This window comes from Peromyscus maniculatus, chromosome X (genome assembly GCF_049852395.1).
Source record: "Peromyscus maniculatus bairdii isolate BWxNUB_F1_BW_parent chromosome X, HU_Pman_BW_mat_3.1, whole genome shotgun sequence".
In the NCBI taxonomy this organism is placed as follows: domain Eukaryota; kingdom Metazoa; phylum Chordata; class Mammalia; order Rodentia; family Cricetidae; genus Peromyscus; species Peromyscus maniculatus.
Window position 1 is genome coordinate 89,257,807 of NC_134875.1, and position 24,385 is coordinate 89,282,191.

The 24,385-nt window shown below is 38.1% G+C and overlaps 1 protein-coding gene across 1 annotated transcript in view; it reads left to right on the forward strand.

The window, feature by feature from the left end:
* Positions 1-5,390: 5,390 nt before the first annotated feature.
* The window catches only part of LOC102912776 (heat shock factor protein 3-like), a 63,450-nt gene continuing 44,455 nt past the window's right edge, over positions 5,391-24,385 (forward strand). Inside the window, exons 1-2 of the mRNA XM_006981219.4 lie at positions 5,391-5,587; positions 14,116-14,224. Coding sequence (XP_006981281.1) covers positions 5,492-5,587; positions 14,116-14,224 — 205 coding nt within the window. The 5' untranslated portion in view covers positions 5,391-5,491. The remainder of the gene's footprint in view (positions 5,588-14,115; positions 14,225-24,385) is intronic.

Consider the following 24,385-nt stretch of genomic DNA (forward strand, 5'->3'; position numbering starts at 1 on the left):
TCCCCTAGAGGCAAAAAGCACCATCTGTGCCAACTGGAAGAAGAGCAGCCTCCTCATGAGCAGACCTCTCCAGAAACAGATCCTGTAGGCACAAGTGCTACCCACACCAGTTGGAAAAACAGACTCCACAGGCACAGGCACAACTCACACCAGTTGTAAGAACAGGCAAAACCCACATTTGTTGTAACAACAGGCACAAGCAAAACTCACACTAGGTGTAAGAACAGACTCCATAGACACAGGCACAACTCACACCAGCTGGAAAAACAGACCCCATAGGCACAAGTAAAGCCCACACCAGCCAGAAGAACTGGGCAATATGCTAGATCTAAGCACCTAAACCCCCACAAACCTCAGCTGAGAAAACCCAACTGGACCTGACAACCAGCCAATCACCAGAACCTTTGGCCATTCAGGGCAAAAGACAATAAACAGACCATAAAAGAACAAAAGACCCATCCAACAAAGGGATCATAAGAATCAACACCTGTTCCTATAATTATCCCAAACCCAGATGGATAGACAGCAGTGTGAGAACACATTCAACAAAATAAAGATCAATATAGCACCACCAGAACCTAGTGATTCTACAGCATCAAGACCTGAACATCCCAATGCATATGAAGCAGAAGAAAATGACCTTAAAAATAACTTTATAAAAATGATAGAGGCCCTTAAAGAGGAAAGGAAAATGAAAAATTCCCTTAAGGAAGTGGAGGAACAGAGAAACAAAAATTGGAAGAATGCTTAGACTTAACTGTGATGGCAAGAATGAAAACACTCCAAAGGTTTCCTTGACTTATTCTTGAATTGTGGAAGTATATGGAAGAAAAGAAGCAAAGAAAAAAGAAGCGGGAAGGGGAGAGGTGAAGGTCTTGGGCAAAAAGTTATAAGTATTTGTGCAATCTTAATTTAATGCCAGGCTTTTTTTTACATTAGGAATCACTATTTCATTACTCAGAGGAGCAGGGATTAGGCTGGCGCTGCAGCTCAGCGGCTGAGTGCTTACCTAACATTCCTTGGGCCCTGGGTTAAATCCCTAGTTCCACAAAAGAAGCCAAGCAAACAGAGTAGGAATGAATATTTATCATTTTGAATTCATTTGAAAAGACTCAGAGAGATAAGTAAGGAAATTCAAAGTTTTGTTTTATTTTGGTACTCAGGATCAAATCTAGGGCCTTGTGCTTGCTAGGCAGGCAAGCCTATCACTGAGCTACATTTCAAGCTAAAAACTATTCAAATGAACAAGTACTGGCTAAGGAAGACAGTAGCATAAAGATTGAATAATGAAGGATACTTCATAACAAACTAAGAAAGGACATCCAGCTGAGAAGCTATAGTTAAGTGATGGCTGGTGGGAGCGGCAGAGTCAACTTTCTTTAAAGATGCAGGCCTTAAGAGGCCAACCATGCTCCAGCAGATGGCCGCACACTTGTACAAATACTGGCAGTACTGAATATACTCATGAAGTCATGAAGTTGTGAAGGAATAGTGATTGTAGGATTAAGAAGGACTTGATGAAAACACATTGTAGGCACATACAGAACTACAGAAACAAAACTAAGAAATCAAACCATATTTCAATGTAAATATGTTTTATAAATAAACTTCATGTTATATTTATATAATAATCTTAGTAATTTGCTATTTAATTTCCATTTAATTTGCTATTTAATTTCAAGAATGACCACTTAATTTTTAAATTGTGGCATATTACTAGCTCTTAAGACATTCACTATTTGGAATTTGGGTATAGCACAGTGGACAGAGTAGTTGCCTTGCATGTGTTAGGACTTGTATTCCATCCCTAGCACTGAAAAATAATTTTTTAAAATTACCATTTAGTCAATAAGAATAGGTATTAGGCTTCATTTATTTCCTCCATAAAATATAGCAAATGAATTTTCAAGTGCCTTTTACATGTAACATTCTATACGTGTGTGTGTGTTTTACAAAATGGCTATAAAAGTCTTCAAGTCCTATAGAATATGTGCCTAAAAATCTAAGACACCGAGTCAGTTTAGGAAGTGCATATAGGAGGAAAAGCAAGGAATTACCAAAAATATATTGAAGAAAGAAATATGGAAGCTGTCCCAGATAGAACAAATATAAAGGTGTTACATACCTACTGAGATGTAGAACTAAACCAGATTGCAAGAATAGTGTCTTGGAACACTAGAAATAATCTGTGATGCTCAGATGCTACACCGTTTGCATGGCATGCATCCTATTAAAGGTCATCTTGATGAAAGGCAGTTGGGGAGAAATAATGATCTCATAAGAAGATACAGCTGCTAAGAACACAAATTTCCTCTCTTCAACTTTGAACATATGTGGCCACACACAGGCACCGAATGATAACACCTGAATGAAGTGTTCATGGTTTTGGAGTTGACATACGTGCTGCCCAATACACTGCAATAAATACGAGTTGAATGTATTCATCCTTGTCGGTCTTGTAAGAATAACCACTCATTTTTGATGATGTCATATTTGTTCCTTTGTTTAATTATGAAAAGATAACAAAAATGGTCTTTTCATATTTTGATGGAAACTTTTTAATCTGCAGATTATTAACACTTTCTTCCAGTATCATTGCGGAACCAAACCTTTCATAATTTCCAGTGGATATACTGTCATAGATTGATAGCAAAACCCCAGTGCTTTGATAACTTTTTCATAAATCACCTTTATTAGTAATTTTACATGCAGTCATGCCAGGGATATAAATTTAATTATTTCTTATCCAGGATCATGAAGTCTGAGTGGGCAACGAAGAACAGAGTAGAAACAAGATTTGGGGAAATGTCATTAAAACCATTACTATTATGTTAATATCAAGCTTCATGGTAGTTGTAATTCTTAATATATATTCAAGCATTTATTCAGGCTGAGCTAAAAATATTTTTGCTCTTCATATGAAAAAAGTCATAATTAGAACTATTTGGTTAGTGTCCAAGAATAATGATAAACTGTGATCCAAACATAAGACTTGTGGGGGCTGGGGAATTGACTCAGTGGGTAAAGTGCTTCCTTTTAAGTATGGGGGCCTGAGTTTGGATCTCCAGGATTTGCATAAAAGCTGAGCACATCAATGTATGCCTATAACCCTAGTTTGGGGGACCAGAGACAAGAGATCCTAGGAGGCTCACTGGTCAGCGAGTCTAGCCAAATGATGATCTTCAGGCTTAGTAAAAGGCCTGGTCTTCAAAACTTAAGGTACAGAAAGAAGTGAGAAAAAGTATCTTCAGATACATCTGTATAGGCAAGCTCACCTGCAAACATGTGCGCACACACATATAATGGTTTTAAAAAGAAATTTTTTTAAATTAAAAATTGAAAAATAAACCTGTGGATTATCTTGAAATAACATCTCCTATATTGATATTACTGAGTATACTTCCTTTAGAAATTTAGCTAGTTTGTAAGAAACTGTCCCCTGGGGTTGGGGATTTAGCTCAGTGGTAGAGCAAGCGCAAGGCCCTGGGTTTGGTTCTCAGCTCTGTTAAAAAAAAAAAAAAAAAAAAGAAAGAAAGAAAGAAAAAAAGAAACTGTCCCCTAATCACTAGCTGTGTGATCTTATACAATTAATACAACTTCTCTATAATTTTAACTTTAAAACAAAACATTGACCCTCGTGTATCTTTTATATCTAGCATTTTAAAATTGAAGAGTAAATTTATTTTATGTGAAATGTCTCTGCAGATATTTTAAACCCATACTCATTTTTTCTGGCATATGCTCTTAAAATTTTACTCAAATAAAATAAGATGAATGTAAACTGTAAGTTTGATAGCTCCTACTGCCATTTATTGCTACTATGATAAATCTTACCTTCATAAGAAATGGAATGTAAAGGTTGGAGAGATGGCTCAGCGGTAGAGAGCACTGGCTACTCTTCCAGAGGACCCAGGTTCAATTCCCAGCACCCACACGGCAGCTCTCAACTGTCTGTAACTCCAGTTCCATGGGCTCCAATGCCCTCACACAGACACACATGCAAGCAAGATACCAATGCACATAAAATAAAAAATAAATCTTAAAAATAATAAATAAACAAAATTTAAAGAAAAAATGTAATGCAAAATTTCAAAACTCAATTCAACTCAGGGAGATATAAAAGATTTCAGAAAACATTTTTTTTAGCATTCTGATCATTCACTATTTTACGTGTATGTGTGTGTTCCTGTGTGAGTGGTGTGTGTGTGTGTGTGTGTGTGTGTGTGTGTGTGTGTGTGTGTGTGTGTGTGTGTGTGTTTGGATGTGTGTATATGCATGGAGAAATCAGAGTTCCTGCTATTCTTCAAAAGTCATTCACCTTGATTATTGGGACAGGGTATCTCACTAAGATGTGTAGGTGAATGGACAATTAGCCCTGGGGATATGCCTGTTTCTGCATCCTCTGCACTGTGATTACAAACACAGACACCACTTTCAGCTTTTATGTGGTTGCTGGAGATTGAACTCAAATCCACATGCATGCATGGTAAGCATTTTTTGACTGTTCTATCTCTCCAGCCCCTCAACAAACTATTTTCTAATGAAAGGGAAATACAAAAACAACAAGAGAAATTGTGTACATTTTTAGACAATTTTATTTCCACTTGGTTTCCCTTCCAACCTTTTCACTAGAAGAAGGGAATGCTCTAATATTCTAGAAGTGTCTCACTTCACCAAAATGATTACCAAGAATTTTCACCAGCCAGTTGCGGTGGCACACATCTTTAATCCTGGTGCTAGGGAAGCAGAGGCAGATTTCTATGAATCTGTGGACAGCCTATGTATGTGAGTTCAGGCCAGCTGGGGTTATGTAGTGAAACTCTGAAAAACAAACACAAAAACAAAAACCCAATCAAACAAATCAAAACAAAGATCAACCAGTTCTCATCATCTATCCAGAGAAAAGATCAAAAGCATGCACTGCAAAGCATTGCCTTGTAATATCATTAAGTTCGTTGCCAAGCTATAGGCAACGTCGAGCTAATTCAGTGCTAACGTAGTGTTGTGCCACACCACTTGGTTACCAGGCCATAACTGTACACAGTGAAAGCCCTTGTTCCTTTAAAGGTCATTATATATAATATCCTATCCAGCATTCCTCTAGCAGCGAGTAGCTAACTTCTGCTAGGAACAAAGAAGGAGTTTGCAGAAGTTCTTACTGTGGCACTTATAGCCAGAAAAGCAGCAGAGAAAACGTCCAAAGTAGTGCCCCCTACTGTTTTTGCTCATGGCTCATTTTTCCTCACACCACAAAGGATTTCCTCGACCGGAAGTTCCCTGATAGTCACGTGCCAGAAGATGCTGAAATCGGGTACCATAACTAGCCAATGAGAATTGTCCCCTGGGAAATTAAGGCCCGCCCCCAAGCAAAGTTCTGAAGGCGGGTAATCGGCATTCTGACGAAAACTGCTGCTTGACCTGAAGTAAAACTGCTCTCCTGGCAACAGTAGTTCAGAACTAACATTTCCTCTAGGCACTGACACCCTGAAACATGGAGCAACTCTACAAGACAGTCCCTAACTTTCTCACAAAACTGTGGGTATTAGTAGACGATGCCGTCTTGGACCATGTGATTCACTGGAGCAAGGTAAAAGATGCGTGGGCGTAAGGAGAAAGATGTAGCTTCAGAAAGAGTCTGTTCTGGGTGCGGGAAAATTTCAGACAGGTTGAAGGACAGAGGCACAGGCTATTATTGCGACCCCCACAGCACTTTGGTGGATATTGAGTTTCATATGAAGATGATTAAGCCTCAGTTCACACAGCGCTGTGATTCCTGGCCAAAAACAAAAACAACAACAACAACAAAAAAACTATGCTCATTTTCTACCTTTGTTTTTCTCTTCAGAATCACTACGCATGTGCTACATGAGTAAAAAGTCACTCAGAATTGGACAGCTTCACCATAAAACTATGAGTAGCACATACTCTAGCTTTCCTACTAAAAGCACAAATTACAGAATTTGTTGGGTTTTATTATGTGGTACTTAGTATGGATGTGAGATCATACATATGTTATATGAATGCTCTATCGAGCTATACAGCTAGCCCTCACTCTTTCTTTCTTTGAAAGATAGGGTCTCAGTATGTAGCCCTGGCTGCCCTAAAACTCACTGTGTAGATCAGGTTGGGAAAAAGGAAGCTTTCCTGCCAAGTGTACCTAATCTGGGTGTTCCAGGCCTAGCTACTGTCACAGTTTCTGAGAGAATTTGTGATACACATCATTTTATCACTGGGGCATTGTTAGCCTCTCATTGCATGAGCTGGGTGAATTATGAATGTACTTTTCTTCACTGGGATTTTGATTTTTATTTAGCTTCTAATCACTCTGAATGAGGACAAAATCTTATAGAATCTGTTTAAGGCTAATTGTGGCTACTTCTCTAATGTGATAGTCACTGTGGCATCATGTCCATTTGTTTTTAAAACAGGGTCTCACTCTGTAGCCTAGGTTGGTCTTGATCCAAGATTATCTTACCTCAGCCTGCCCAGTGCTGGTAATACAGGAATGTACTATCACACTCAACTGAGGTAAAACTTTTTATTAATAAAATGTCAAACATAAATATAAAGTGGTATAATGAATTCCCAAGTACCACAACTAACTTCAAATAATGATGAACTCATAGCCACTCTTATTTCATAAACAGCTTACTCATAATTCACTTGAAGAAAATAGTGGGTGTCATCTTTAATTTTTAACTTCTTCATGAATATAGATTTTGAGAGGACTGACCAGATACCATAACAGGCTGCTCAGTCTTCTTTTAGAAATCAGATCTCAACTTCAGTTTCCTGAGACTGAGAAAGCAGTTTCTGAAGAAACAACAAACAAAGGCCAATCAGTCTCTAACACTCCCAACAGCAAGGATGTACTACATGTACCAGGCCTAAGCCAGCCCCTGCAGTCAGCACATACTAGGCCAGCCAGCCTTCACAGTCAATAAGCTAAAGGTAATAACCAAATAAGAACAAAGCCTGGGACTTGTCCAGGCCTGCCCCCAAATGGAAAACTGTAGCCCTGACCAGCCCCTAACTAGCCCTAGCCAATTAGAACTTATTAATGTGATTGCCACTTATTTAAGCCAATCATATCTGAAATGACCTAACTGCCCTAGGAACTCTCCTTAGTTATTCTTAGTTATTAAAAGGAGCCCACACATCCCTCTCAGAGTTCTCTCCATTTTGCCTTTGTGTAGGATGTATGGCCCCAGCATGCTGTAATCTTAAGATAATAAACACTCTTGCTTATTGCATATGTGAATGTTGGTCTTTTATCCGACTTCTCCAGGACCCTAACAGCTTTAAAACAAAAGAAATATTGAAGTAAATGTTTTATATTTAAAGAAATTAGATGTGGGATGTAGGTCATTGGGAAAGTACTTATCTATCATACGAAAGGCCCTGGACTCATCACCAAAACCACAAAAGTATTGATAATAATTTATTAATTAATTAAATTGGCTCAAAGAGTTTAGAGCCAATCTTTCTATCCCACTGAACCTTACCCTGGGATTTTCATAATTATGAATTTATGCAAAGTTCATGGTTGCTGTTTCCATGTCATATATAGAAGACATACTCTCAAAGCAAATGTCTTAATCCTCTAGCACTTAGACTCTTCCTAACCCATGTTCTGCATTGTTCCCTGAGCCCTGTGTGTAGAGGTTGTGTGGTTGATGTATCAGTTGGGTCTGAGTACTGGACAGACAGTTATTCTATTCATCTTAAAAACTTACGATTTTCTGTAATGCTCTCTGTTTACTGAGAAAAAAAAATTTCTGTTAGGGTCTGCGAGAAGTCCCATAAAATACCACCATTCACAAATGCAATCAACAAGAGCATTTAATGAAAAATTCCAGCATGTAGGGATCAACCATCTGACACAGTGGCCAACGGCAACCCCTAGAGAAGCCTGCAGGCTCCTTTTCAGCAGGATCAGGGGTATTCTAGCTGTGGTTAAGTGTACTTTGAGGTGATTGGGTATAGACCCTTACTGGTACAGGAATCACTTTATGACTGGCTCGTGACATCCGGTCAGCAACTGTAGTTGCAGTGTCAGGGGTCTGTTTGCTGTGTTAGGGGTCTGTTTGACTGAAAATAGCAAGAACAGTTTCTGCTTATGGCCAGGTAGGACTCTGATTGGCTAGACTGGATACTTCCTGTGGGTCTGATTGAAGCTAGATGTGGGTCAACATAGGATGGTGGAATAATATGGCACAGAAGTATTAATAAACTGGCCCCTGGAAACAAACAACTGGCCCTATGTTATAAGAAGGGGACCTTTGCTTCAGTTTCTTTGATGAGAAGTAAGAGTTAAACTTATTTGTAAGGATAAGTATTTAGAATGCAGTTACGAATTATACTGGTTTAGTAAATTGGCAATAGTAGGTTCTTCTCTAGGGTCTGCAACTTCCAACCATGGCTAACTGGTTAAATTTACTGTGCCAGATATGAATTCCTTCCTACTGAGTGGGCCTTATGTTCACTTAGATGGCTGTTGGTTACTCCCAGAATATAAGTGCCAATATTGCACTTTTCAGATGAGGCATGTGGACTACTACTACTACTACTACTACTACTACTACTACTACTACTACTACTACTTCCTTCCCTTGGCCAATTACATAGTACTTCCTGGTACTATGGAAGTTAGACTGCAGGAAGGAGATTTTCAGGTTAGATCCAGCTCAAATATTCTGAGTCGTGTGTCCTAAGTGTGTGATGTTGTCAGCAATAGGGATTTACCTTCAACCTCTGAGAAGCAACCAAGAGCAACAGCAATAACTATATTCTTTTGGTAGTCACTTGGAATTTCCCTTATCAACAACTTGAAAGCAGGTTTCCCATGCCTCACACTGGAGTTTTTGCTAGATCGTCTCTGGTTTGAGGGAATACTATCACCCCAACTGGCATAATTTTAATTAAACTGTACATATATATGTATATAATATACTTATATGAGTATACTATCTAATTTTATGTAACCACAAGATAATTTGGTTCCCCATGGCCTTTTCAAACATACTTCGTGTTATTTATCCTCCCACCATCTTTTTTGTTGTCCTTAATTTTCCCCACCAGAACCAAGTCTTCCCTCCTGTTCTCCCTTTCATAGCACCCATGTCCTACTATTCCTCTCCACAGAGCTTCCCCCTCCCTGTCTGCAAGTCCCTTTTTACTTTCTTGGTATCTGCGAATAACAAAGGTGATACAATACATCTATGGGTTAAGAATTAGGCTCCATAAATAAGTAAAAACATTCAGCATTTGTCTTTCTGGGTCTGGGTTACCTTACTCAGTATACTCCTTCAATTTCATATATAAATCTGAAAATTTCTTGAATCCATTTTTTCTTTATAGCTGAATAATGTATATATGCACCCCATCTCCATCATTCATCCATCAGGTGAAGGACATTTTAGTTGTTTCCATTTCCTAGTTATTGTGAATAAAGAGCTATGAATATGGCTGAGCAAGTATCTGCTGGAGTGAGATGTCTAGTCCTTTGGGCACATGCAGAACAGTGGTATAGCTAGGTCATAAGATAATTTTTTTCTTTAAAAAGATTTTGAAGATTCTCTACACTGATTTGAGAGTTACTGCACCAGTTTGCAGTCTCATCAATAGTAAATGAGGTGTCCCCCTTCTCTACATCCTAATTAGCATTTAATGTCAGTTGTTTTCTTGACCTTAACTGTTCTGACTAGATAAAATAAAATCTCCATTACCAATGTTTTATAAGGAAAAAAGCAAATGAGATACAGAAATCAAAATCATAAACACTCTCAAGTAGAAAATCAAAGAAGTTAAAATGTATAAGAGGTTAATTCAGCAAAAAATAATAGTATAAAAAGAAACAAAGAAAACTGCTACAATACTGTATATATCTTGTTCTTTAAATAAATAAAATGTACTTTTATATACAGTGCTACCAAAACAGAATATTTGCTTGTTTATGTATAGAATGAAAGCTCATTTTTGAATATTGAAGATGGATAAAATTTGCTTTTGATGGTGATTTTACTAAGCCATTGCACAGTGGGCCAGAAAAACATTTATGGATTTTGAAGATGATATATACTGTAAATCTTCAATTAGGATAGTGGACACTCTAGCACTGTTTTTTTTATCTATTGTATTGTATTTTTTAAATTATATGTGTGTGATATGTGAGTGTGTGTGTGTGTGTGTGTGTGTGTGTGTGTGTGTGTGTGTGTGTGTGCCATGTGAATATGAGTTCCCATGGAGGCCAGGAGAAGGTTGCAGTCCCCTAAACAGGAGTTACAGGTGGTCATGAACTGTCTGATGTGGGTGCTGAGAAACAATTTTGGGTCCTCTGCAAGAAAAGTAACTGCCCTTAACTGCTGAGCTAGTTTCTAGCCCCAAATACTGTTTTTTATAATGAATATACAAGTACAAAACAAAAGAGAACGAGAATTTTCCTACATCTTAGCAACATTGAGATTGAATAAACTTTTAATTAACAGTTTTACTGAGAAATATTGTTCATTTTACTCAAAAAATGTAATTTAAAGTTTTGTTAACTAACATGTTTGTAAAGTGGTACATTCATCACCACAATTTTAGACATTTTATCATCTCTGAATTATAAACCTCTGTCCATTCACAGTCATTCTCCAATGTGAAATCATATTTAAATGTAGGCCACCCTGTTTCAGTAACACTTTCATTCAGCTCCAAATCTCAGTAGCTTGCGTAGTGGCCTGTGAGAACATTCAGAAGGTAACTTTTCTAACAACATACCCATTTTAGTGGTGGAACCATTCTTATTAACTGTGCTGTGTGAGACTCAGAAGCAATCACTGCCTTTGGTGGAAGTCTTAACCTTGCCTGTATGCTCTCTATGTGAGATTGTGTGAATGAGAAATGTCCCCCATAGACTTGAGTATTTGAACATTTAGTTCCCAGGTGGTGTCACTGTTGGCAGCGGTTTAGGAGACTGAGCATTCCTGGAAGAAGTATGTCATTAGAGACAGGTTTTGAGGTTTCATAGTCTTACTGACTTCCAGTTCTCTCTCATTCTTTCAGAATCATGCTTGTGCTTGAGAATGGTATCTCTTTTCATCCTGCTCCATCTTCCATGCCTCCCTGCCCTGGTGGTCTCTTAAGCACTAATAAATTCTCCCTTCTGTAAATTATCTTGGCCATAGTGTTTTATCACAGTCACAGAAAAGAAACACACACACACACACACACACACACACACACACACACACACACACACACAGTGTACATACTGATAGATAGATAGATAGATAGATAGATAGATAGATAGATAGATAGATAGATAGATAGATAGATAGATAGATGGATGATAGATAGATTACAACTTGCTGATAAGACAGCACTATGGAGTACTCAATGCATACATATTCATTACATTCAGTACTCCATATTGCTACCTTATCACCTTTAATTCTAACTTTGTTACAACTCACATACAACATGAAAAGATTCCCCCAATAAGGCAAAGCAGTGTCTCTAGCCAATAAGAATCAAGGTCCCTTTGTCTTTAATGTGGGTTCAGTGAAATTAGCTCTTGCAGTTCATTTTTCTTATCTGAAAACATAAGATCAATTCCATCCATCATTTATAAGTGATAAGTCTCAGCTAGTTATTAAATTACTAGGCAAGATAGTAATGAGCCCAAAGTCCTTTAGTGTATCAGACTTAAAGATCAATAGAAGGTTTGTCTGCCAAGTTTCACTTTGATCATTTTTAGAAAACCAGAGTGTCCATCTATTATGTAGAGGATATTTAATATGGTGCTTTATGTTAGCAACCTCCTGATTAGATTCTATTTTCTCCTCTTCTATAGGAAAGAAATTAATATGGGTGTTTGTCTCTTTTGCAGTGTGTGTGTGTGTGTGTGTGTGTGTGTGTGTGTGTGTGTGTGTGTGTGTGTAATACGGGAGTATCACTGGGGCTTTCTGGCTACCTACCTAGTACCAGGTTCAGTAAAAAAGCTTGGCTCAAGGGAATGAGGTAGAGAAATAGAGCAAGGCACTTAATGTCCTCCTCTAGATTCCAGAAGCACATGCATGCATACACAGGCACATACACCTATAAACACACACACACACACACACACACACACACACACACACACACACACACAAAATATCTTGGTGGTTTGGGGGTTTATAATGAGCCATGAAACATCTAAAGAACAAAACTATTTGTAGAATTTAATTGGTAAATAATAGATGAGTAGGGTTTTTTTTCTAATTCTTAGTTGAAGTATGGAATCAAGTTTTTAAAAAAATGACATTGAAGTTAATTCATTATTTTATAATTTCATTTATGTTTAAATTTATAATTTAAGAGAATGAGCAGCATATAATAATATTATCACCTTTGCCTACTTTAAAATATTTTTTGTTGTAGTCTACTTTTTGGAAAGTAAGTAAAGTAGTTAAAGTGCCATCAATTGATAACTACTGTTATCAGTTTGTGGAATATTGTTTTGTATGTCTAAATATCTTTGGGGGGGAGCAGGGATGCTAGGGATCAAATTTAGGTAGTCTGTCATTGATCTGTATTATTATCACATATCTCTATCATTTATGAAATGATGCATTTTACACCTTTTGAAAATTTGCCTTTTTCACTTGAAATATATCATGAGGATTTCCATTCACTAAATATACTTATATAGCTTCATTTTCATCACTGTATAATACTCATTTGTGTAGATTTAGTTATCATATTAGTATTATGGTAGTTTACAATTTTCAATATAATGTACAAATACTTATGTAACTGTTCATTATTAAATCTTATCACTTATCAGTAATTATTCTCTATACAATCTGGAATTAGAATTTCTAAGCCAAAGCCTGAGTGTCTGGGGACTTTGAATCCTTACTTTTAGCAATATTAAGACAATTTAAATTCTGACAGTATGAGAACCTGTTTATCTGTACTCTTGCTAATTTGCAAACACTGAAGATTAATATTTTCTTTAGTCTTTGTCAATTTGATAGGCAAAAGATTATATCTCATTGTTGTAATTTAAATTTTAAAAACTTTTCTTGAAAACTTAATTGGTCTCTTAGTTTTCTGTTGCCGTGATAAAATATCTTGACCCAGGCAGCTTAAGGGGGGAAGTGTTTATTTCAATGCATAGTGAAAAGTCACAGTCCATTGTGGTGGAGGAAGTCACAGTGGCCAGAGCTTGAAGAAGCTAGTTTTATTGCATCCACAATGAAGAAGCAGAGAGTAAGGAGTGAATGTAACATGCTTCTCAGCACCTTCTCTCCACTTGTATAGTCCAGACTCCCTGGCTCAGGAATTGGTCCTACCTGCAGATAAGAGGGGTCTTCCCACATCAATTAGAACAGTCAATTTAATCTCCTATAGGCATGCTTAGAAGTCCATCTCCCAGGTGATTCTATATTTTGTCTAGTTGACAACTAACACTAAACATTACAATTGGCTAATTTTTTTTGTTGTTGTTTTGTTTTGTTTTTCCAGACAGGGTTTCCCTGTGTAACAGTCCTGGCTGTCCTGGAACTCGCTTTGTAGATTAGGCTGGCCTCAAACTCACAGAGATCTGCCTGCCTCTGCCTCCCAATTTCTGAGATTAAAGGCATGGATCACCATGCCCATCTAGGCTAATTCTTTGTATTACTATTTCATGCATTTTTTTGCCCAAGTCTGTGAAAATACAGTTTCCTTGTATGATCCAGACTGACTTTAACCCTCAGTCTTCCTGCTTTTTGCTTTCCAAGTGCTGGAATAACAGATATGCTCTACCATGCCTGGTTTTGCCTGTTTACATTTAATTTGTGAGATTTGGGGACACATGCTTTCATGGTCAGCCCATTACATTTTCCTTCATGGTATTTCTTTTGCTCATATTCTATATCTTTATGCTATATTATCCTCTATGATAAAGTATTGAAACCATATCCTTATTATTGCTATGAATGTACTCAACTAGTGAGCTATACTTCCAGTGTGAAGAATTTTTTAATTTGGACATTAAATTTTCACAGGTTTGGAGTTCATGAGGCATTATTTTGAATTGTTACTTGAGTGAAACCTAACTTTTTATCTTTAATGACTGTTTTGATCTTTCTTTATTACAAGGATGGTCACAGCTTTGAGATTGTGAATGAAGAAGACTTTTGCAAAGAAATACTGCCAAAATACTTCAAGCATAACAAAATATCCAGCTTTATACGACAGCTCAATATGTGTAAGTATGATTTAATTGTACAAGTACTAACATTTGTCATGCATAAATATAAGTCCAAATTGAGTGAGAGTTCTTAATATAGTGTATTTAATGTCTGCATAGCTTTTTTTATTGACTGAAGTTCTTTCTTACTTTTCTATTGATGTGATAAAACACCGTGACCAAGGCAACTTACAATAGAAAGGTCCATTTAATTTGGACCTTATAGTTCCTGGGGTGTAGAGTGCATGATCATCATGGTGAGATCATGGCAGCAGGCAAGCAAGCATGGCATTGGAGCAGAAGCTGAGAGCACACATACTGAAACACAACCACAAGGCAGAGAGAGCCAACTGGTAATGGTATGGGCCTTCAAATGCCCAAAGCCTACCCCAGTGACACACCTCTTCCAAAAAGGTCACATCTTCTAATCCTCCCCAAAGTGTTTTGCCAACTAGGGACCAAGTATTCAAATATAAGTACCAATTGTGGCCATTCTCCTTTGAACCACTGAAGTTTTCAAACATAAAAATTTCCTTTCTGGAAAGATCTGATTTAAATTTTTGAGTTCAGAATCATACAGCTGAATGGGACTAAAGATTTATCTAGTTTAATCTTACTGTGCTGGTGCTAAAGAATGGGAACTAAAGAAATTAAGTATACTTGATCCAGATTGTACAGCTAGGCAATTCATTACCTTCATTAAATATATTTTAGTTTTCCTATTCTAATCTTTAAAGTTCTGAAAATCTTGCATAGCACAAATGTGAATTATACTGTTCCTAGGCCTGGTATTTTCAACATCATTTTTTGTGTTACTAGTATGGAAAATTATAAGAACAAAAGGTATAGACAAACAATATATAATTATGAAAACAATGGTGCTTAAATTTTGTCTTTAATATTCTTAATCTATTGGTTTTTTTGTAAAAATGCAAAGTTTTATTTATATCTCCACATTTACATTAGTATTTTTAAATGACATTCTAGACAAGATTTAATTGGCTATGTTCTACAAGCAAAGATAAAATCTTGCTGTTTAGATTCTCAGTAAATCTTATGAAGAACAATTGTACATCACACATTAAAATAAAGACAGAATTGAAGCATTTTATTGACTAAAGACAAGCTTCTTTTTAGAAAGGCACGAACTATTGTTTTTTAAACATTTCCCACATTTAAAATGTGCTATCATTTTATGTAATACCATTATTAAGGTTGTTTTCATTTTAGACACTTTTAAAAAGTTATTTGTTTTTATTTCTCTCAAAATTTTCTTAATGTACATTTATTTTATAGTGAAAATTGTGTACTATTGTTATAAATATGTTTAAAATACTACCAAATTTCTTTTTGGTAGTAAAATTTTTCTGAGGGACTGACTTGATGTTTACAATTGTTATTCCCAGTCTCTCCTCACTTCATCACAATTAGGGCAAAAGCTTCCATGGCCATACTGAATCCTCTTTGTAATTAACCAATGACTTCCTCTTTGGTGCATTCACTGACCAATCACTGCCTACTTTCAAGGCCTAACTGTGAGAAGTAGTTTATGATGTGGTACTTTAAATCATCTAGGGTGACTTCATGTTTATTAACAACACACAAAATTTCACTTAAAATATTTTAAATATACCAACCACAGCTGTAGGTACAGTAAGAAATAAATATAAAGATTTCTTTATTAGCTCTCCAGTTAATGTATGTAGTTATTTTGGCCTATTGATTCTCTTTTTCTTTCAGCATTATGGCATTACTATGTAAGCAATCTTTAATTGCTTACATACTTAATACTTTAACTATAGACATGATTTATTTTCACACTTACCAAGGAAAGAAACTATTCTCTTGTCTTTTTACTTCTGTCAATTCTTGCAGCTGCTCTATCTTCATTCCCTCCAATATATAAAAAAAATCAGAAGCCAGGATCACTGATAGTGGGAACATGTAGTATTTTGCTTTCAGAGTCTGAATTACTTCATTAAATAATATTTTCCAGTTCTATTTATTTGTCTGCAAATTTTATTTTTCTTTATGGCTGAATAAAAATTCATTGTGTATGTGTCATATGTCGTGTTTTCTTTTTCCATTCATGTGTTGTTAGAAATCTAGGTTGAATTTATTTCCTTGCTGTTATGACTGGAGCGATAATAAATATAGATATGTATTTGCCCAGGAATGCTGAATTATTCACTAAATATGTTTTACTTACCTTTTAAGAAACATCCACATTAATTTCTATAGTGGCTACACAAGTTTTCATTCTTATAAACAGTGTCAGGGCTCGCCATTCTCCAACAGCGTTTGTTTTCATCTGCTTTATTAATGAGACTCACTTCAACTATGGTAGGATGGAATCTCAAAGTAGTTTTAATTTGCATTTTCCTAAGAATTAAGGATATAGAGCACTTTACAGAACATTTATTGGCCATTTGTATTTCTCCTTTGAGGACTATATCTTCAGTTCATTGGCTCAGCTACTAATTGACAGTTTTTGATTTTTAAGATATTTTTATATTTGTATAGTAACTTCCATGTATAGTTGACAAAGATTTTTATCCCATTGTGTGGGCTGTCCACATTTTAAAGCTTGATACTGTGATTCCTCCAGCTTTGTTTTCTTCAAAGTTGATTTGACTACTTGCTATACAGCTTTATTTTTTGTCTCCTCCTCGCTCTTTTCTCCTTCTTCCCAACCTCCCCTCCTTCCTTCCATTCTCCTCCTTCTTTCTTGAAAAATCAGAAGTGTCACTTTTTATTCTTAGACAATTCCATACCCATATATACTGACTTTTAAGGGGTCATTTTCATACCCATTACCATATTTCATGCTTCTCCCTCACCCATGGAAATACTACTTCTTCTCAATAAATCTTCCTCTGATTGGTTTTTATATGAATGATCCACTCGATGTAATTCAAATTTCTTGCCCAAGTATAGGTCAGAGGTTATTTACTTGAGCAAGGACAACTTACCACCAAGTGACAACACCACCAAAGAGACTGACATTACATCCCCACCCACAGTCCTTCAGTGACATGTTAGGTTTCATGAGCCCCTCTCCTCTGCATGCTGATATGGTGATGCAAGTTTTGTTCTGGTAAGCACAGCTGTAGTGAGTCTATGAGTGGAATTGCCATGTCCATTCCAGAAGATACTGTTTCTCAGCATTCCGCTTCAACCTTTGGCTCTTGCATTCTTTGTGCCTCCTCTTCAGTGATGTTACCTGAGCCATGGATCAGGTAATAATAGATAGCCCACGTACCGTAGATCATTCCGTAATCATTTAGTTTCTGCACTTTGAACAGTTATGAGTCTGTGCACTAAGTGCCTCCCATTACAAAAGAAGCCTCTATTACAAAGGCTGAGAAAAGCATTCATCTCTGGATACAAACATACATTATAAAAGGCAGTTTGATATGATCTCCGTTTAACAAAACAGCAGTAACAACTTCTCTAAGGCATAGGACCTACTCAGCCGAGGGCTCTCGATCAGATTAACAGTACCAAACATGAGGTCCCTTCTGTGGAGTGGGCCACATAGTCATAAAAATAAAAGAAATGTTGCTTACTCCCATAGTTGTCACGACACCTTTGCACTAATGGGCACATCTTGCCATGCAGAACATTACTGTAGCTCTTGTGGTCCCCAGCACCCTACATAGCACCTTCTGACACTGAGAAAACTAGCAAAAGCAGAGGAAGCTGCTATCTCAGTTACAGCTTCATTTTTCTGTGTACTGAAGCTCATATGTATGAACATTTTACTTTCCTTTTTAAAAATGATATTTATTTATTCTTTGAAAATGTCATTCATATGCACAGTGCATATTGATCATAGCCACCTTTACTGCCTATCTCCAACTCCACCCCACAAATTCATTCATGTATTTTTCCCTAGTGTATTGAATCTTATTACTGCTGCCCATATGAACATGGGTGTGGGGCCATCCAGTGGAGCATGATAAACTTACCAATGGCCAAATCCCCAAGGGACTTTCTCTTCTCAGGAGCTATCAACTGCCAGGGGTGGGACACCAAAATCCTTCCTCCATTCATGATGGATTTTTTTTTTTTCGGAGCTGAGGGCCGAACCCAGGGCCTTGCACTTGCTAGGCAAGCACTCTACCACTGAGCTAAATCTCCAACCCCTCATGATGGATTTTTAACGTACTTGATCTTCTGCAAGTCTTGTGCAGGTAACCACAGCTTCTGTGTGTCTTTTGTGCATCATCCATGTCATGTCCTAAACATTTTACAGCACTTCTGTCCATCCTCCAGCTCTTATAGCCTCTTTTCTCCCTCTTTCTTGCTGTCCTCTGAGCTTTGATATAGATGCTGATTTATGGCTCAATCTTTCTTATCACTTTGATGAGTTATGAGTCTCTAGATTAATCAATGCAAATGTGAGAAAAGAAGGAAAAGAAGGTTTTCTGATCAAATTGAGAGCAGTTTTAATCTATAGATATAAACAAAAATATTTATATCATGGCAGTTTGATAACATGACGATAGTTTTCCCATAGGGACAGTGACCTCCCCAGACATGAACTACTGATTAGGTTTATAGTACCAGGCGTGACTTCCCACCTATGGAAATGTTCTCAAATTTCCAAATTGTTTGCCCACATAATAGTCACACATAACTAGGCACATCTTGTTGACATGTCAATATTGTAGGATGCAGAGTTCAAGACTAGATTAAGATGATCCATGCCTTTTCTTTTCCAGCAGCCTGAATAGTACCTCCTGGAACTGTGAAAGTTCTGTCTGATGAGACAGAATCTTAAAGCCATTTTAATCTTCATTTCCCTGATAGCTAAGGATGTCAAATATCTTAAAAGTGTTTATTGGGCACTTTATTTTTCTTTTAAATTTTTTTAAATATTTTGAGATTATAATTCCATCATTTCCCCCTTCCCTTTCCTCCCTCCTAACTTTCCTATATACTCAGCCTTTCTTTCGTTCAAATTCATGGGCTCTTTTTTCACTAATTGTTGATATATACATATATGTATATACATACATATTCCTATATACCTAGATACAACCTGCTCAGTCTATATAATGTTATATTTATAACAGTCACATTCATAATTCACATTTTTATGAAAACATATGTATAAATATATGTGCATTCTTATATATTTCTTCAGGGTTAATGATTTGGTATTGGATAACCAAATAGGTGGTCTTCCCTAGGGATGAGTATCCCTCCTGCTCTCAACATTCCTCAGTTGCCTGTAATTCTTTGTGTAGGCTTGAAGCCTTCTGGGCTTTCTCCCGTCTACCTTAGAATGTCTATTGTTGCTAACCTTGTTTAGCTCATATTTAGGTAGTCCTGTTGCTGAGAATATGGGTGTAGTTTCTGACTTTACTAGGAAGCACAATTTTCTTTTTTTTTTTCATTTTTCTTTAATAAGAAATTTTCTACTCACTCTACATATCACTCACAGATCCCACCTCCTCCCTCCTTCCACCACTCAGCCCTCCCTGCCAAGCCACCCCACATTCCCACATGTCCCAAATTAAGGTCTCCCAGGGGGAGTCAGCCAAGACCAGCACACTGAGCCTAGCTAGGCAGGTCCAAGCCCCTTCCCACTTCACCAAAGCTGCGCAAGGCGTCACACCACAGGCACCGGATTTCCAGAAGCCTGCCCATGCACCAGGGATGGATCCCAATCTCCTTGCCTGGGTGCCCCCCAAACAGTTCGAGCCAAACAACTGTAGGAAGTACAATTTTCACAGAAAACTCTGTGTTCCTCTATCTTTTTTTTTTTAAGACAGGGTTTCTCTATATAGCTTTGCACCTTTCCTGGAACTCATTCTGTAGCCCAGGCTGGCCTCGAACTCACAGAGATCCGCCTGCCTCTGCCTCCCAAATGCTGGAATTAAAGGCGTGCGCTGCTGCCGGCCGCCGCCGCCGCCGCCACCGCCGCCGCCGCTGCCGCCACAACCACCCGGCTTTTCTGTCTTTTACAACTTTCTGCCACTTCTTCTGTAATGTTCCCTGAAACTTGGGTTCAGGAGTGTTTTATGGATATGTCGATTGGGAATGCACCTCCATAATTCTGCATTTTGATTGGTTGTGGTTTTCCATAATGATTTCTATCTGTTGTAAAGAGAAGTTTCCTTGATGAGGCATGAGGACTACACTTATCTGAGGGAATGAGGACAAATATTTAGAATGTAATTAGAGATTGTTTTGGTTTAGTAGAATGGTGGTTATAGATTTTCCTTCAAGATCCATGACTTTACTAGCCCTGGCTAGTTTGCTAGATTTCCAGTGTCAGGCATGACTTTCCTCTTGTTGAGAGGGACTTAAGTCCAATTAGAGAGCTGTTGGTTAGTGCCACGCTGTGCATGCCACTACTGTACCCATAGGGTTAATGTACCATTTTGGTCTTTATAGTTAATAGACCTCATAGCTGGATAAGACGGCTGGTTGCTTTCCTGTTTTGGAAGCTTCTGTTTCACCTTCTGGTACCATGAAAGCAAGTCCTCAGGCCTCCCTAAGGCATTCAGGAAAGTTTCAACTCAAGGGCCTCTGGGTCCAAAATGTATGGGGTTTTCAGCAATAGGGAATTATCTTCCACATATAAGGGGTAGCCAGGCTCAATAGCAATAGCCTGTAACATTTTGGGAGCCTCTTGGATAACCCTGACAAACAACTCAAAAGAAGGATCCTCCCATCTGCTGTTAGGGTTTTTGATAGATGGGTTTTGGCTCTTGGAGGGAACCTTTTCAGCCCAGAGGCTTACATGACTTTCTGAAGGTACAGAGTTGGTAGTATGATTCCTTATTACTTGTATTAAGCCATATATCTTTGCTATTATTTTACTTTCTTATTTATCTCCCTCCAACTCCCTATTTAGAGCCTGTATTTTCCCATTTCCCCAGTCAAAGCACTTGTACCTTGCTATTCCCTTTTCTCTCCCACCTCCACCCTAGCAATGGTTCCTTTTTACTTTCCTGGTCTTGAACTTACTCCAGGATCAGTGCTCTCATCTCAAGATTTGGTGCTAAAAGTCTGAGATGAGAGAGAACCAGCAATACTTAGTTTTCTTGGTCTGGGTTACCACACCCAATATGATGTTTTCTAGTTTAGTCCATTTACCTGAAAATTTTATGATGCCATTTCTTTTACAGCTGAATAATATTCCATAGCATTACAGGTAACACATTTTCATGATCCACTCATTGGTTAAAGGCCATTCAGGCTGCTTCTGTTTCTTAGCTATTGGGAATATAACATCAGCTGAGCAAATGCCTGTGGAATAGGATGTTGAGTCCTTTGGGCATATGGCACAGAGTGGTATAGCTGGATCATATGGCAGAGTAATTTTTAGCGTTGTAAGAATTCCGCACACCCATTTCCAGAGTGTCTGCACCAGTTTGCAATCCCAGCAAGAGTAAACAAGGGTTCCGTCTCCTTGAACCTGCTCCAGCATTTTTTGTTGGTTGTTTCATTGATCTTGACTATTATAACTGGGGTAAGATGAAGTCTCAAAGTTGTTCTGATTTACATTTCCAAAGTTTCTGGGAAAAAAATGAATATTTTAGATATTTCTTAGCCATTTTTCTACTTTGAGAAACAGAAACAGTATCCTTTGCCTTTACCGAAATAGAAATTATAGACTGGGAAAGGATCTCCCAGGCAAGTGATTGGAATATATGTACATATTTCCACTTCACAGGATAATTACTCTTTCTTTTCTAGAATTTTACAAGCTTTATTAGGGAGACAAATGACTCCTATTCAAATATAATTTTTCTCATTGGTATCTATGCCACAGGGTATTGAATGCTCAGGTAGATTTTAGCAGCCCTAGAACTCACTGTCACCTCATACTAGGTCGACAAATGTCTTGGGTTTATGTTGTTCTACTAAATTTCTAGGAAGGTAATATGGTTGTTTGTATAATGGAGGTTTATACTTAATTACTCCCCTGAATATAATTCTTCCAAATTAACATGCATATATTGCATTGTATGTTCTCTTTATTATTATTAAATTTTAAAAATTTATTTTACATACCAACCACAGTTTCTCCCATTTCCTTCCCTCACCTCCTTTGCACAACCCCCATCCACTCCTCAGAAAGGGTAAGGTCTTCCATGGCAGTCAACAGCACATGGCATATCAAGTTGCTGCAGGAATAAGCTCCTCCCCCCCCTGCATCAAGGCTGTGCAAGGCATCCCACTATAGGGAATAGGTTCCAAAAAGCCAGCTCATGCGCCAAGGACAGATTCTGGTTCCTCTATTAGGGGCCCTACAAACAGACCAAGCTGCACAGCTGTCACTCACATGCAGAGGACCTAGGTTGGTCGCATGCAGGCTCACCAGCTATGGGAATAGGGTCTCTGTGCTCGCACGAGCACGGGCCAGCTGTCTCTGTGGGTTTCCCCATCATGATCTTGACACCCCCAGCCCCCCCCCACCCCGTCTTGTACAACTCCTCCTCCCTCTCTTCGACAGGACTCCAGGAGCTCGGCCTGATGCTTGGCTGTGGATCTCTGCATCTGCTTCCATCAGTTACTGGATGAAGGCTCTGTGATGACAGTTAGGGTAGTCACCAATCTGATTACAGGAGAAGGCCAGTTCAGGCACCCTCTTCACTATTGCTAGGAGTCTTAGCTAGGGTCATCCTTGTGGATTCCTGGGATTTTCCCTGGCACAAGGTGCTGTGGATATCTCTCTATATAAATAAAACACTGATGGCCAGTGTCCAGGCAGGAAGTAGGTTGCCAGGCAGGAAGTAGGTGGGACAAGGAGAGAGAAGAATTCTGGGAAGTGGAAGGCTGGAGAGAGAGACTGCAGCCACCGCCAGGACAGGCAGCATGTGAAGACGCTGGTAAGCCACCAGCCATGTGGCAAGGTATAGATTTATAAAAATGGGTTAATTTAAGATATAAGAACAGTTAGCAAGAAGCCTGCCATGGCCATACAGTTTATAAGTGATATAAGCGTCTGAGTGATTATTTTATATGTGGATTGTGGGACTGCAGGGCTTGGGGAACCTGGAGAGAAGCCCTCCAGCAACCAGCAACAACAAGGTTTCACCCTAACTGCATAATGGCCCCCTCCATCAAGATATCTCTTTCATTGCTCTCCCTCTCTGTCCCTCTCCCAATTTGATCATTCTGACCCCTCATGTTTCCATCCTATATCCCCTCCCTCAACCCTCTTTGTCCCCAGTTTACCCAGGAGGTCTCTTCTATTTCCCCTCCCCAGGGCAATCTATGCATTCCTCTTAGGGTCCTCCTTGTTACCTAGCTTCTCTGGGTGTGGATTGTAGCCTGATTATCCTTTGCTTTACATCTAATATCCATTTACAAGTGAGGGCATACCATGTTTGTCTTTCTGGGTCTGTGTTACCTCACTCAGGATGATTTTTTTCTAGTTCCATCCATTTGCCTGCAAATTTCATGATGTCATTTTTTTTTACCACTGAATAATACTCCAGTGTGTAAATGTACCACATTTTCTTTATCCATTCTTCAGTTGAGGGGCATTTAGGTTATTTCTAGGTTCTGGCTACTACAAATAATGCTGCTATGAACACAGTTGAGTAAGTGTCCTTGTGGTATGACTGAGCATCCTTTGGGTATATGCCCAAGAGTGGTATTGCTGGGTATTGAGGTAGATTGATTCACAATTTTCTGACAAACTGCCGTACTGAGTTCCAAAGTGGCTGTACAAGTTTGCACTCCCACCAGCAGTGGAGGGGTATTCCCCTTACTCCACATCCTCTCCAACATAAGCTGTCATCAGTGTTGTTTATCTTAGCCATTCTGACTTGTGTAAGATGGTATCTCAGAGTCATTTTGATTTGCATTTCCTTGATCATTAAGGGTGTTGAGCAATTCCTTAAATGCCCTTTAGCCATTTGGGATTCTTCTGTTGAGAATTCTCTGTTTAGATCTGTATCCCATTTTTAATTGGATTATTTGATATTTTGATGTCTAGTTTTTTCAATTCTTTATATATTTTAGAGATTAGCCCTCTGTCAGATGTGGGGTTGGTGAAGATCTTTTCACATTCTGTAGGCTGATGTTTTGTCTTATTGACAGTGTCCTTTGCCTTACAGAAGCTTTTCTGTTTCAAGAGATCCCATTTATTAATGGTTGATCTCAGTGTCTGTGCTACTGGTGTTCTATTCAGGAATTAGTCTCTGCTGC